The 14,097-nt window shown below is 41.9% G+C and overlaps 1 protein-coding gene across 3 annotated transcripts; it reads right to left on the reverse strand.

Moving 5' to 3' along the window:
• Positions 1 to 284: 284 nt before the first annotated feature.
• On the reverse strand, positions 285 to 11,123 carry E2F6 (E2F transcription factor 6). Of its 3 annotated transcripts, none has more exons than XM_088053206.1 (7): positions 10,894 to 11,123; positions 6,396 to 6,444; positions 4,757 to 4,973; positions 4,291 to 4,450; positions 3,183 to 3,296; positions 1,731 to 1,878; positions 285 to 1,030 (listed from the first exon to the last, which is right to left on the reverse strand). In XM_088053206.1, exons 2-7 carry the CDS (start codon positions 6,436 to 6,438, stop codon positions 984 to 986), a joined length of 729 nt encoding a protein of 242 aa, XP_087909332.1. In that variant the 5' UTR covers positions 6,439 to 6,444; positions 10,894 to 11,123; the 3' UTR covers positions 285 to 983. The 3 variants fall into 3 exon arrangements, with proteins under 3 accessions (XP_087909332.1, XP_087909331.1, XP_087909330.1); XM_088053205.1 differs by lacking the exon at positions 10,894 to 11,123 and adding an exon at positions 10,543 to 10,750; XM_088053204.1 differs by lacking the exon at positions 10,894 to 11,123 and adding an exon at positions 10,534 to 10,750.
• Between the last annotated feature and the right edge of the window lie 2,974 nt (positions 11,124 to 14,097).

Genomic DNA, 14,097 nt, shown 5'->3' on the forward strand with positions numbered 1-14,097 from the left:
ACGTAGTCCTAAAGTATTTTACATATTTTTGCAAGCTGAGCTGCAAAGATGTCAACGATACTCGGCTGAAGCTCTGCTGTACGCAAACTCCAGAAACTGGAAGGGAACAATTCAAGTAGTTATTGATCATTATTCTGAAAATTGCTACAGTACTGTGGTATCACAAGATCCAGACCTAAGTGTTATCTGACAGCACCATGCAAAACAGATTTTAAATTTTCAAGTAATTTAAAATGTTTGTAGTTACTCAGTGAATTTCAGCAAACGCAACTCAACATAGACTATTTCCTATTTTTGCAAGCTTATTTTATTTCTTTGCTGTACAAAGGCAGAAATGCAAACCATCTCAATAAATGTACATCAGTAACTACCTAGAAATGATACAAGTATGTACACAAAACTCAATTATTTCACTTCGGTGTTGATACCATAGTTCATGTAGAGCTGGATGCAAACAGCACCTAACACAGTATAAGGCGTAAGTCTCAGGATATTTACATCTTGTTCTTTATAGCAAAGGCTTCCAATACATCAGTTCTTTGTTACACTCTTATTTGACAATCCTGCTTTGTAGTGTAGCCTCAGAACTGAAAAGTGCATTTCTTCATTTTATACATTCTCACACAGATTGTGGAGTGTTCCAGAAATAGTTTTCGAACCTTCGTCTTTGGAAGTAATTGATTATCTATGTTTTCTGTCAATTAAAATGACAAGGTAAAAATAGTGTTTTCCCAGAGTTCTGTAGGTCACATGCAATTAAGAAAACAAAGCTCCTAAATCCAACTGCAGAAACTGTTCTCTTTTGACTTGGGAAGATAAGCAATCCTGTGACAGCACTCAACCAATCCACTGCTGGTTTTTTAAACACTTTGGAACATTTCAGGTTATAAAGTTTGCAGATCCAGGCAGCTTTGGAAAAGCCTGGATCTGAAAAGCCCTATAACACAGATATTTATGTTCTGTATTAGATGTTTGTGTTGTAATTAATCTGGCATCTCAAATGGTTTTTTCTCTTCCATCGGAGATCTCACTTTAAAAGGAAAGTAAAAAAGGAGTATGATTACTCTAATTGTAGAAAATACAACTCTGAGTTATTCCACAAGCAAAAGAAATAAAAAAATGCCTAGGATGAAAAAGTCAACTCTTCCCTTCACCTATAAAGCAGCACTTCTAAAAAAAATTTCTCTTTGTGTTCTGAGCTACCACAATATCCTGCCACATCCTGCAGCATCTTCAGAGGTTCTTCAGAGTCTCTATTCCATCCAATCTTGTTTTAGGAGATTAAAACACTACATCCCCTCTTCTGTCTGTCCTCCTTAGGGCAGGAATGAGCAACAGCAGTCTCGTTTAAAAACAGCATCATAACTCTCATGGCAACAATCTCAGCTGAGCAGGACTCTGTAGTGCAGCAGCTGAGAACTGACACACTGCTCCATCCATGGAGCAGCTCCCACAGGAAATCAGCAAAGGGCAAAGGAAGGAAAAGGCCAGGGAACAAGAGTGCCTTGCTCTGTGTGCACGTGCCTGACTGTCTGACCTCCTGCTGCTGTGAGGTAACACAACAGCACAGACTTCTCTTCCAGGTGTTTCCTATACTCCCACACATCCTGACCCACAACTATGCTCAGAAAATTTTACTTTTTCAACAGTACAGCTTACAACTTTATCAGAATGTATTACAATCTTAACAAAAACTATACGTGGATAAAAATGTAAAAGGAGGACATTACCTTCATCAGGATAATATGATGTCTCAGTTTCACTAGTGACAGTATCTGTATCTTCACAAGTTTTGGCAGCTGAGTTCTCTATTTCCACCTCACATAGATACACATTAATAGGTCCTTTTGTACTCTTCACATGTACTTCTATGTGATCCTATAAAACAGCAAGTTGCGTATAATCCAAAGAACAAGTCTTACACATTCTTTTATCTATTTTTACAAATATTCTAAAGACAACAGATTAAGAACATAACAAATACAAAAATAACATAACTATTTAAAATTATGTTACTACTTCCACATAAATTATGACTATTACATAGATTTGTGGGGCTACCATTACACAAAATTAAGCTAACAAGCTTTCATTCTTGATGAATGTGCACTTAAGTATTTATTCAGTCTTTCTACTGACCTTCAGATATATGACCAAGACTTACTATATGCTTAGGAAAGTAACAAAATTTAAAAACTTGACAAAACAGTTCTGTGAATCAGACAACAAACTGAAGCACATAGCTTCAATGGATGTGGTAAAACAACTAATCCCTATCACTTCTACTGCTTTCCTTCAGCAGACATCACGTTGCAAGACACAGAACCAATAAATCTTAATGCGCAATGGAGAAAATTTAATTTTCTAATTTACAGCATTTTAAATTCTGCTTTTTTATTGCTTCAGGAGGCATTTGGAATTGTATCTTTTTCATCTCCACTGATGACAAACAGCTCCTTTGACCAGGGAAACTACTGGAGATCTATGCAGTGGGTTAAACTCTTTTGGTTCTACTAATTAATCTCCTTTTCCCAAGATATCCCCACCTTTCTGTCCACACAGCAAGGCAACTTCCATGGTTACACAACTGGGAAGATTATCAAAAATGCTCATGCATCAAAAAAGAAAATGGGCTTAAAGTTCTATTTGTTATCTTAGGCTGCCTTCCAGGATTTGCCCTCTCAGAGCACTGCCAACAGTAGCACTACCAGTAGACAGGCCCCACTATGCAGCTGCAGCACTGCTGGGTGCAGGGGGCAAAGGTCTGGCTCATCTGTGAGACGAGAGCGGAGCCTGTGTTTTGCACCGTGGGGTGAGGACAGGGCACACACAGCCCCACTCCATGGAAAACCCCTCTAGATTTGATTTACCAGAGTGACAAAATGTTGTCTTTTTCCAACTATACTGTACACTGCATACTTTATTACAGCTGTTCCATCCTCTCTAGCAAAACCAGGTAACTAAAGCTCAGATACATTTATGGCTTAATAATTTAGGCAAAAAGAAATATACAGCAAGTAAGTTTCTAAGACTATTACCCCTGAAGCACTGTTTAGTGGAACACAACAATGAACTACCTCTATCTGCATGACAAAGAAACTGGAAGTCAATTACGTGACTGCTGCTGCAAAAAACCAAATTTGAGAACTTCTGTTCCTTTAGGAGAAATGTATAAAACTTACATCTTTAGGAACTGGTATTTCCAATTTGGTTTCCTCTGGAGCTTTGATTGCGATCACAATCTGTTCCTGAAATGCCTGAATGCTTCGGATATCTTGGTATGTCACGTAAGCTAGTGTATACATTGGTCAAGGATTCTGTAAAGTAATTTGCTAATGGGCAGAAGCAAAGAGTGTGATGTCAAGATATGCTGAAGCAGAATACCAACTTCAGAAAACTGATCAACAATTGAGTAGAGGTTAGTATTAGCTTTGTAAAACAAAGTATCAGCTAATGGCAGAAAAATACTTTTCTGTATTTCTAGGAAGGAAAAAAAGCTTTTAAAAATCTATTCAATGTTACACAAAAACCCAAACAGTTTTCACAGATGTTGTTTTAAGTCTACAAAGCAGAGGGAATACTGTTCTTCAGAAACTATATTCTATTTTCTAATAGCATGGGAATAATTTCCTGAGACACTATAAAACTATTTTCTTAACCAGTAAGTTGTAAAGAAAATGAGCACATTTTATTTGCACACACACCTTAACATCTTGCCAAACAAGGGAGCTAAATATTATTTTATTGTCAAAGCCAAAATTCAATCTTTATTCCATATATTAAAATAAATCTTTTCTATTGTCAAAACCAATCTGAAAGTCAGAACTGCACTGGAATCTCTTTCAAGAGAGGAGTATTAGGACACAACCAACATGCTGTTGTATCTCCTTGGTGACAGGCCACTGGGACTACATTCTGAGTCCTATTTGACATCTCACTAAGCAGCTCGAGCTCACTGGTAGGTCAAGACCTACCTCTGAGGCAACTCAACTGGAGAGAACAGGGTGATGGTCAGGGTACTAAGATTATTGCCCCACTTCATTCTTCTGCAGTGGAAAGGTCACACAAGCAGCACTCCTCTGAGGACAGGCTAGACTGTCCATGATACTGCAAAGCAAGGCACCTGACTGGCATTCTCAAATACAAAGTAATCAAAAAGTTTGCTATTATAAAATTACCAAGCAATACTGCATACCTGTGGTATCAGCATACAGTTCTTACTAGATATGTTAGTATGTGCAACCAAACCATGTGTTAAAAAAATGCATATTGAAAAGAGTTGAAAGGATATTTTGCATTTTCTTTGTCATCTGTTAGTTCAAATATCTGATGAGCACAGTTCTTGATTAATTCATCCAGAGCTTCTTCCATGGCTGATAAGTCAGAAAGTTCATCTTTAAGGTTTTGCTGCTCTGGTACTTTTCCAACAACTTGGTCAAGATTGTTACCTCTAGAAGAACATGAAAGTTGTCTAGTATGTTTGAATAAATAAAAGCCTATTTATTAAACATCAAGTATACCAACAGAAAACAGTAAGAACTCTGGCATCTTTTATTCTGCTGAAATATGCTTCCATGTACTTCTGCACTTGATACTTTTTAACATATTAGGTAATTCACACAGCATAAGGATACAGAACTTAAAATATTACCTATGAGAAGTTAATATGCTTAAAGATACCCTCAAAGTAATAAACATCACTCAACATTGTTGGGATTTACTGTTTCAGAAACTAGAAGTTTCAAACCCAACTCACATCCACTGGATAAGATTCTTAGATCTTTTCTTAATCAAGTCGATTCCATCCAACACATTGGTGATGTCATACACTCTTCGTTTTCGTACTCCAAGTGTTGTTGCTACTTCATTTAAATCAAGGACACCGTCTGGAGCTTTTTTGAGAAGAGCCATAAATCTTCGTGTCAAAAGCACCAAGGATGCATCAAATCGAGGCCTTTTGACTTCCACAGTTTCTGTAAAGTTTTGGTAGAATATTTAGAGTAAGCTACTACATAAGAAAGAAGTATTCTTTAAAAAAAGGTTATAGTGATGAAATATAAATGAAGATAAAACTCTGGAAGCACTGCAGTTTTTAATACTGACATTGCTATGTAAATAGCAAGCATGCATTTTTGTCCTTTAAATATTCATGACTCCACTGTGCTAGTATGGATATTAATAACTGAGTAACTGTATGTTCTACAGGATGTGAGATTGGATCACTGAACAAATACCAAAGAAACCTTTGGTTAACTATAGACAGTGCTGAGGTGCTTTCAGAGAAACACGGCTCTATCTCTGCTCCATGTCACTCTTAGAATACTTTTTTGCCCTTTTTGGTCCAGTTTAACCAATAGACCTCCCATGCAACTATAAGGCATGGTTCAGGAGTCAGCTTGGCTTCAGGACTGTATCAGGCTGGACATGACCAATCTGTTCTGGAACTGAAGAACTTAATATGTAGACAAACTGCACTATTTGGTCTCAGGGCAAAAGAACTGGTCATTCCATTGTGTGATTTACTAATGCAACAAAGATCTACAGCTATGACACTCTGCTTTCAGAGATGCCTGTGTTATATGTACCGTATCTGCTGAAACAGCAGAAGTCACTGATTAATAATGTGAGGTTATTATTTATGTATGCAAAAAGTGCAAAAAAGTGCCTACTTTTGAGGCACAATAAAGTCATGTATGCACACTCATTTGATGCTAATCAATAAAGATTGTCAAATTCTGTTGTTACTTGTCTTTTCTCCCATAAAGCAAAACAGGTATTTTATCTGATGAACCTGTGCCCCTGAGCAATATTCCAGTCTAATGCTTCAAGAAAAGGTGTGCGTGTAAACAAAATAGCCTAGACAACATTTTACTTCAACCATCAGTATTTTACCCAAGATGAATGAGATACACACTTTTACCCGTAACGCATCACACCCATTCCATGGCTGCAAGTCTGTGGAATCCTTAAACCAAGTGACAGGTTCAACAACTCAGTTTTAAACTGTGTTACTGTGAAATGTGTGAAACAATTCAACTGGCAAGAAACTAAACAGAAAAAACTCCAACACACAGAAATTCAGTCAAGTTTATTTCCACATTTATTAACACCAGCTGAAACCCAACATTTGCCAGGATGTTGTTCCAGTTTTCTCTAACTTACTTTTCCTGTGCATTATTATTATTATATATAGCAGTGGGAAGGTATACTTGCAACAGATCTGAAGAGAAGAACAACTATAAAGAATGTATTGCTTCACATCTGTTAGTGTTCAGCATTTTTCCTGCTCTGCTGATAGTAAAAACCATTTTTCATTTGTCTACAGCATATACTCACATTGTAGAAAGACATGAAATACTGCGAGATTAATTTTCACAGAACACATAACAACTTACTTTTCACAAGCCGTGTGTCCTTGTGCACATTCAGGTTGATCATTGGTGCCTGAAGGAATAAAAAGGGAAAAAATCAACTGTCATAAAACGCTATCTACAGAAGGAGCTTCTTCAGAAGAAATCCTCAAATCTACTTTAGATGTTACAGCCATCACAGTTCTGACAATTCAACAGCTATTACTGTGAAGAACTGTCACTAGATAGAAGGAATACATGCTCTTTAATTCCTGCCAGAATTTTCAGTCCTTAAACTCAGCACAACTCATTCTGTTTAAAATAGGAAACACCACTGAACTCGCTAATGCTCAAGCAAGCTGCAATCTCTCTTGCTTATCTGGTTCAATTCACAGCCATTTCCTTTAAGCTGCCCATCATGTACAGTAGTGAACTATCTGGTCACCTTTTAAAGTTCTTGCTTGCAAGTGTAAGTTTGGGTTAGATATTCAGAAAATGTTTTTTCTCTCAGGGGGTGGTTGGGCACTGGAATAGGCTCCCCAAGGAAGCTGTCACAGCATCAGCCTGCCAGAGTTCAAGAAGCTCCTGGACAAAGCTCTCAGGAACACGGTGTGACTCTTGGGATTGTCCTGTGCTGGGACAGGAGTTGGACTTGATGATCCTTATGGGTCCTTTCCAACTCAGGATATGCTATGACTTTACTGAAGGGCTGCTGTGGCTTAACAAGTTCCCTCAGGAGTTTGTTAACAGCCTTCCTGTACTAGTGGGCCTAAATCAGGAACAGCATTCCAAGGGCAATCTAATACATGCCAAGTAAGGAAAAAGAACCACTTCCCTCAATTTACTGTTCTCCTGCTAAGACAGCCTCATATGCCTCAATGTCAGGGCACAGTGCAGGTGCACATTTAGCTCACCATCCATGAGGACCCCCAGGTCCTTTCAACAGGGTGGTCCCCCAGCCTCTAGTACTGCAGGGTAAAGGCAAGGCTTTGACACTTGATTTGCAACTTCCTGGGTTGATGAAGTGGTAGACGGCCCTTTCCTCGAGCCCATAAACCTCACATCCTCCACCTATCAACAGGACAGACCCTAGGATAGATCCTGCCAGGTACCCACCAAAGCTGCTCTATCACTCCTCTCCACAAGTGGCCAGGGGAGAGATGTAACAAGAAGTTTGTGAGTTGAGCTAAGGCCTACAAGAGATCACTCCCCAAATAACATCATGGGCAAAACAGACTCAACTTGGGAATATTAATTAAATTTATTACCAATAAAATCAGAGCAAAATACTGAGAAATAAAATACATCTTAAGAAAACACCTTCCCCCCACCCCTCCCACCTCCCCAAGCTCTGCTTCCTCCACACCAGCAGCACAGGGAGATAGGAATGGGAGTTATGTCAATCCATCAAATGTTGTTCCTACTGCTGCTCAGGGAAAAGAGTCCTGTTTTTATGTCAGTGTCGGGTTCCCTTTCACAGAAGACAGCCCCACGTGAACTTCTCCAATGAGTCCATCCCACAGCAACGGTTCATCAACTGCTTCAATGTGCGTCACTTTTCCTCAGGGTGCAGTCCTTCAGGCACAGTCTGCTCCAGCGTGGGTCAAGGGTCACAAGTCCTACCAGAAAACCTGCTCCAGCATGGGATCCACTCTCCATGGGTCCACAGGTCCCTGCCAGGAGCCTGCTCCAGCATGCAATATGGGCTTCCCAAAAGTTCACAGCCTCCTTTCAGGAATCCACCTGCTCCAGCCTGAGTCTCCTCTGTGGGCTGCAGGTGGATCTCTGCATCCCCATGGTCCTCTATGGGCTGCAGGGGGGCAGCTGCTTCACCTTGGTCTGCACCACAGGCTGCAGAGTCTCTGTTCTGGCACCTGAAGCACCTCCTCCTCCTCTTTCGCCGCTCACCTTGGTGTCTGCAGAGTTATTCCTCTCACACATTCTCATTCCATTCTTCTCTGGCTGCAATTACAACTGTATAATAACTTTTTTTCCCTTCTTAAATATGTTATCACAGAGGCACTACTACTATCTCTCGGAATTAACTCCACCTTGGCCAGTGACAGATCCATGCTGAAGCTGTCTGGCATTAGCTCTGTGGGACATGGGGGAAACTTCTGGCAGCTTCTCACAGAAGCAACCCTGCAGCCCCCCACCCACTATCAAAACCTGTCCACAAAAACCCATTAAGGGGTATACAAGACCACGGTTTCCTTTGTTTGGAAGGGGGGTCCCTGCTCCAGCTGCTGTACGAAGATTAAGTTATTTTAAGGATCCAAATGTCTTGAGACTCTGCTATGGGAAACCTGGGGTCAATCTGGTGAAGGGACCTTGTCTGTGTGAGTGTGGGGGTGCAGCTGCAAAAGGGCCTTGGTCCCAGCTCAGGTGGTTCAAGAGTGACTGACTAAAGTGGCTCCTGCATGGTCACTCAGGGAAATTTCTTTAATATTGTGACTTTTGACACTCCTTGTTAGTTTCAACACTACAACTTTGGCTTTCCAAGCATCATATCTGCATGTCCAGGCACTTTTATCCTTGTTCTTTAGTCTGTCCTGCATATGTTCTTTTTGCCATGACTATCATGATGAAATGTGTTTCTCCTTACTGATCTCCATCTCTCTTCAGCACTCCCAGCTTCCAAAGCTGCCTTCCCAAAAATCTCAAATACCTCTTGGCAGAATAAGCTGGAGTCCTGAACACTGACTAAGCTGGAATCCAGGTTCTGCATTTTGTTACTCATCTTCCTTACTAGTAGGCTGAGGGTCTTGGAATTATCTCACTGTTAAGAAAACTCCCCAGTCCGACTCTTCATGAGACTCTGGCAGTCACACTTCCAGTGACAGAGGCTGTCACTACTGGGACGACAGCCCCTTCATGATGGACAACATCAGTGAGCTACTGGGAGTCCCACGTGATTCTCTCCACACCACACTCATACAGTCAGGCCATTTTTCCTCACTGGTTCAACCCCAGCTTTCTCACTGCAGAGTCTCAAATGTCTCTCCATAAAACAATTTATTCATGGTGCAGCAACACAGAAACAGCCCAAGCTGATACCTCCAAAGTGGGACACACAATAAAGGAACACCTAAATTTTTATACCCTCATAGTCTACCCAGATAAACCTTGCTCTTCCCCCTGAGTCCTCTGCTCCTGCTGTGTCTCCCCATGTATCTCTCTTCATCCACCTTGGCAGTGCCACCATTTCTGTGCCCTTTAGTTATCCAAAAGGTTGGCAATTCACGGCTTCTGCTGTGTCCTTCAGCATCCAGTCACCTGGTCAGTGCCACCGTCTGTCTTCCCACCCTTTGTTATCCCAAGGGTTGGGCAGTTCACGCCCTCTTGGGATGACCCTCTTGGGACACTACCCATCTGCTGCCTGCCAACTGAGCTATCTGCACTAGATGTAACTCATAATTCACACCCAGTATTCCACGGCCATCACAGGCAAGGCTGTTAATGACTTCCACATCTTCGACCTCCCTGTTTATAAGAAGCTGATTCAAGAAAATATCACTCGTTGTAAACCCATCTAAATATCTACATAAAGAAGCTATGCCAAACACCATTTGCTTCTTACAAGCATCAATTACCCACCTGACAACTCACATGAACTCTTCATGGCTTTACGAAAATACTTCCAAGTAACATTTAGTCTTACTAACATGATTAATTTTTTTAAAAAGTAATATATTTAAAGAAAACTCACAAAATTTAAAGTATGCACCATCAGGATTAACTAGAAAAATGTAATTTTTTAAGTTGTACTAAATAGTCTTTTTTTGCTCGGTACTTCATAACATTGCTAAAGGTAGTAGTGGAGCTGCATGTAAGATGATCACAGATGTTAAGCAAATACACTGTAGTCCCCTTTTCTCATACGTAGCTGTAACATTTTTAGCTCGATTAAGAGGCTGTAGGTAACACAGGCAAGAACAACCACTCCTTTTGCATTCTAGCACCTTTCCCAGGAAGCCCGCCCCAACGCCACGAGGGAAGGAAGCACCCCAAGGCTCCTTTCGGCTACCACGCTGCCTGGCCCGCCGCACCTTTCCCGCGCAGAGACGTAGGACGGGCTTTCGGCCGCCTCCTCACGAGCTCCCGCAGCAGGAGCGCAGCAGCAGCGCCGTCCCGCCCTCTCCCCGTCCACAGGCAGCGCCTCCCTGTGCCGCCCGCCATGTACCTCACTCACACGCAGCGTGTCCGGCTGCAGCGGCCTTAGGTGCTCCCATTTGTCGCGTCCGGCCATGTCCGCCCGGCCCCTCCTCTTTGCCCCGGCCGGCCCCGAGGCGAGGCGCTGGAGGCGGCAGGGCGCACAGACAGCCTCACGCCGAGGCTCCGAGCCGCCGCCGGGCGCGGGGCGCCGCGGGGTCGCTCCCGCCCTCGCCGCTGCCCGTCATGGCCGCCGCTCCCGCGCGCGCCTGAGGCGGCCGCTGGGGCGGGAACGGGCGGGACCTGCGCACGCGCCCTCCCCCCGCCGCCTGAGCGCGCGCGCCTTCTCCCTCTGTTACCCATCGGCCCCCGCGGCGCGTTCCCGCCTTACCTGGTTTCTCCCGGCTTCTCCCGCCTTCTCCTGCTCCCCGGGGCAGCCCCCGCCGCTCCGAGTGCCGGCAGGAGTGCGCCAAATCAACTCCGTTCCTCCCCTCCCATCGGCCTGGCAGACCGGCCGAGGAAACGGTCTGCTCGGCCCCGTCCTCGCCTTTGCGAGAAGAGGGAGCGCGCTGAGCACTGCAGCGGCCAGCGTGGGTTAAGGGGAGGAATCACAGATTATGCAGTGTTGGAAGGGACCCACATGGATCGTCAAGTTCAGCTGCTGGCTCTGCACAGGGCACCTCAGGAGTCACATCATGTGCCCTAGAATGTTGTCCAAATGTTTCGTAAGCTCTGTCAGGCTGGTGCTGTGACCACTTCCCTGGGTAGCCTGTTCCAGTGCCCAGCCACCCTCTGGGTGAAGAACTGTTTTCTAATACCCAGCCTAAAGCTGCCCTGACAGAACTCCATTCCCTCGGGTCCTGTCCCTGGTCACCAGAGAGGGGCGTGTGCCCCTCCTGTCCCCCTCAGGAGGAAGCTGTAACTGCACTGAGTCTCCCCTCAGTCTCCTCCAAGCTGAACAAGCCACGTGACCTCAGCCGCTCCTCACACGGCTTCCCCTCAAGACGGTCCTCACTGGTTACTGTGAGGAGGGAGATTCTTCTTTCCTCCAGGTAACAGCATGAGCAAGGAGAGAACATTCTGTCTGAACATTGCCATGCAAGTAGGTTTGAGAGTAATTAGTATTGATTCCCTGCCAAATTACTTTTTTTGTCATTGCTTGCTAGTACAAGGCAGCCAAAGCTGTGTGTGTCGCTCACAGGGGAGACACAGATAGAATGCCCATGTCAAGAATGAATTAATTACAAGAGGTTTGTGAGTGAAGGGCAAAGTGTATTCCTCTAGGGCCAGACAGGAACTATCAAATGTGGCATGTCCAAACTAATCCTTTTACCATGTCCATTTACCTTGCAGCAACGTCCTTTCCCAAGTCCCAGCTCCTTTGCTCCTGCCCTTCCCTCCATGCTTCTGATAACATTTTACAAGTGCTGATGCCTTGCTCATTTGCCAACCTCACGTAGACTCAAAATTTCCGATTGTGTAGATAACTTCCGTTTGTCAGACAAAAACATTTCTTTAAAACAGCTCCTTGTTAGATAGCCTATCTGTTGCTTGATTGCTCTTTATGGCAATTAACTTCCACAGCAAGTAAGTCTGTCATAGAGTTTTTTTGCTTAAAGAATTATGAATTATTTTGCTTCCCCACCCACACTTAAGGTGAAATTTCTAGTCACTTTCCTGATTTCATCAGACATGTAAAACCGCCAATCTGGTATAAGGTCTTCAAAGCCATGAAGAACTTTTTTCATATTCTAATATGGTCAGACCAAGCATGTCAACTAATACTCTATTATCTTGGAAAAAATACTGAGTTAATTTTCATTTACTGTGTTTCATAGCTCTTCCGGTTAGACATTCCTTTAGAGTAGCTTACGGTATCACCAATGATATATCAGATGCCTTGATAGTGGACGGAATTTTCTTCATAGCAACCAGTTTTCAATCAACTCCTTGCATGGTAATAATTCACCTTATAGAGAAATGTAGAACTAAGATGAATTGTTCTCGTGCTTTAATGATTCAACAAGCACAAAAGGGAAAAACAGATTGCATCTCCTCAAAGGCAAGATGTCTGTTTCAAGAGATTTGGAGTTGGGCATTTAAAGATGTCATGCAAATGCTGGTGGTCAGTATTGCAAGGTGAGGTTAGACTGCTGCAGGTGCAGGTTTTCCTGTCATGGAAGGGACACATGATTACACCAAAATGTAAAAATGCTCGGTTTTGTGTGTGCAACATAACAGTTGCTAACTTTTATGTGGTGATGTATGTAGTTCCATGAGGAATGACTATTTCTTGGTAATTTTTGTTTTCTGGAAGATGTATTTTATCATTGCAATTATAGATTGTATAAACCCACTGTGATAAAGCAGGTTTTTTTTTCCACCTGGAACAGCAAAATAGCTTGGAGTAGATGTCTAGGGCCATGTTAGTTTGAGGTGATGTAAGGCATGTGCCAAGCACTATTAAAGTTGTTGAATAGGAATTGGTGGCTGTTGGCTGGTCAGATATTAGAAGGAGGCTAACAATTCATAATTTGAGGATTAGGATACATGAATTCCTGTATTAACCCATGTGGAAAACATTGCATCAACATTTAACTAAGCTGTTCTAACCAGTCATAAGATCAAATCCTGTTGTTCCTGTGCTTCTCTGTCCTTGCCTGCTGACATATCTTATGGAGTGCAGAAGAGCCCCACATGGATTCAGATTCAGGAGAAGTTTTCTATATTTACATGAGAATTAAAAAGACTTTATTATTCTTTTAAATGAAAATTGGATTTTGAAGTAACTCAAAAGTAACTTTTGAAGTAACTGGACTATCAGGAGTTTTTGCTGTGGCTTACTGCTGATAAAGAGCTTTATTCTAGTATGTTATTGTTTACATTTTACAAAGCTTATAATTAAACGTCACACATTCTTTATTAGAATCATCCTTTAGATGAAAATGTAAATTATACCACCTTTACTGTTATCTTAATGCATATTAAAATGACTGTGCATTCTTTTAATACCACCCTTTAATTGTACAAAAGACATTAATTATACAAAACATGATTCTGAAAATAAAAGATTTGGTTTTTTATCTGAACTCGGTTTCTTTTTCATTACAGTGATTCTAAATGTGCCACTAGGGGGCAATAATTCATTTCCTAAATCTGATCTTTTACCGTCAAAACCTGCCAGAATAGTGGATTCGCTATTCACATTTTTAAATGACTGTATGTGAAAGTTGAAACATAAGTTTCTTAAAAATGCTTCTTAAATTACTAGTGTAATTTAATCTTTTACCATGCACTACTTAGGCATGTAGGTTTTACTTTTATTCTGAGCAGCTGAAATTTGACTGCTTTGTAAAAGTTTTTACTGGTGAACTTCACTCAGCACTGAAATGGTGAAAGATTTGTATCTCATGCAGTATGGGATTTTTTTTTTTTGCCATTGTAATATTCAAAATTTGTTTTAATCACATTATTTTCCCATCCTTTTACCTTTTGCTGCACTAACATACTATTAGTATTTATTAGCCTATATACATGATCTTGAAATTGGAAATATACCTGTTAATAGGTACCTTTATGTCCTTATATGTTTATT

Source organism: Pseudopodoces humilis, chromosome 3 (assembly GCF_049639895.1).
Source record: "Pseudopodoces humilis isolate 2021_Gansu_Grassland_sample_001 chromosome 3, ASM4963989v1, whole genome shotgun sequence".
Taxonomy (NCBI): Eukaryota; Metazoa; Chordata; class Aves; order Passeriformes; family Paridae; genus Pseudopodoces; species Pseudopodoces humilis.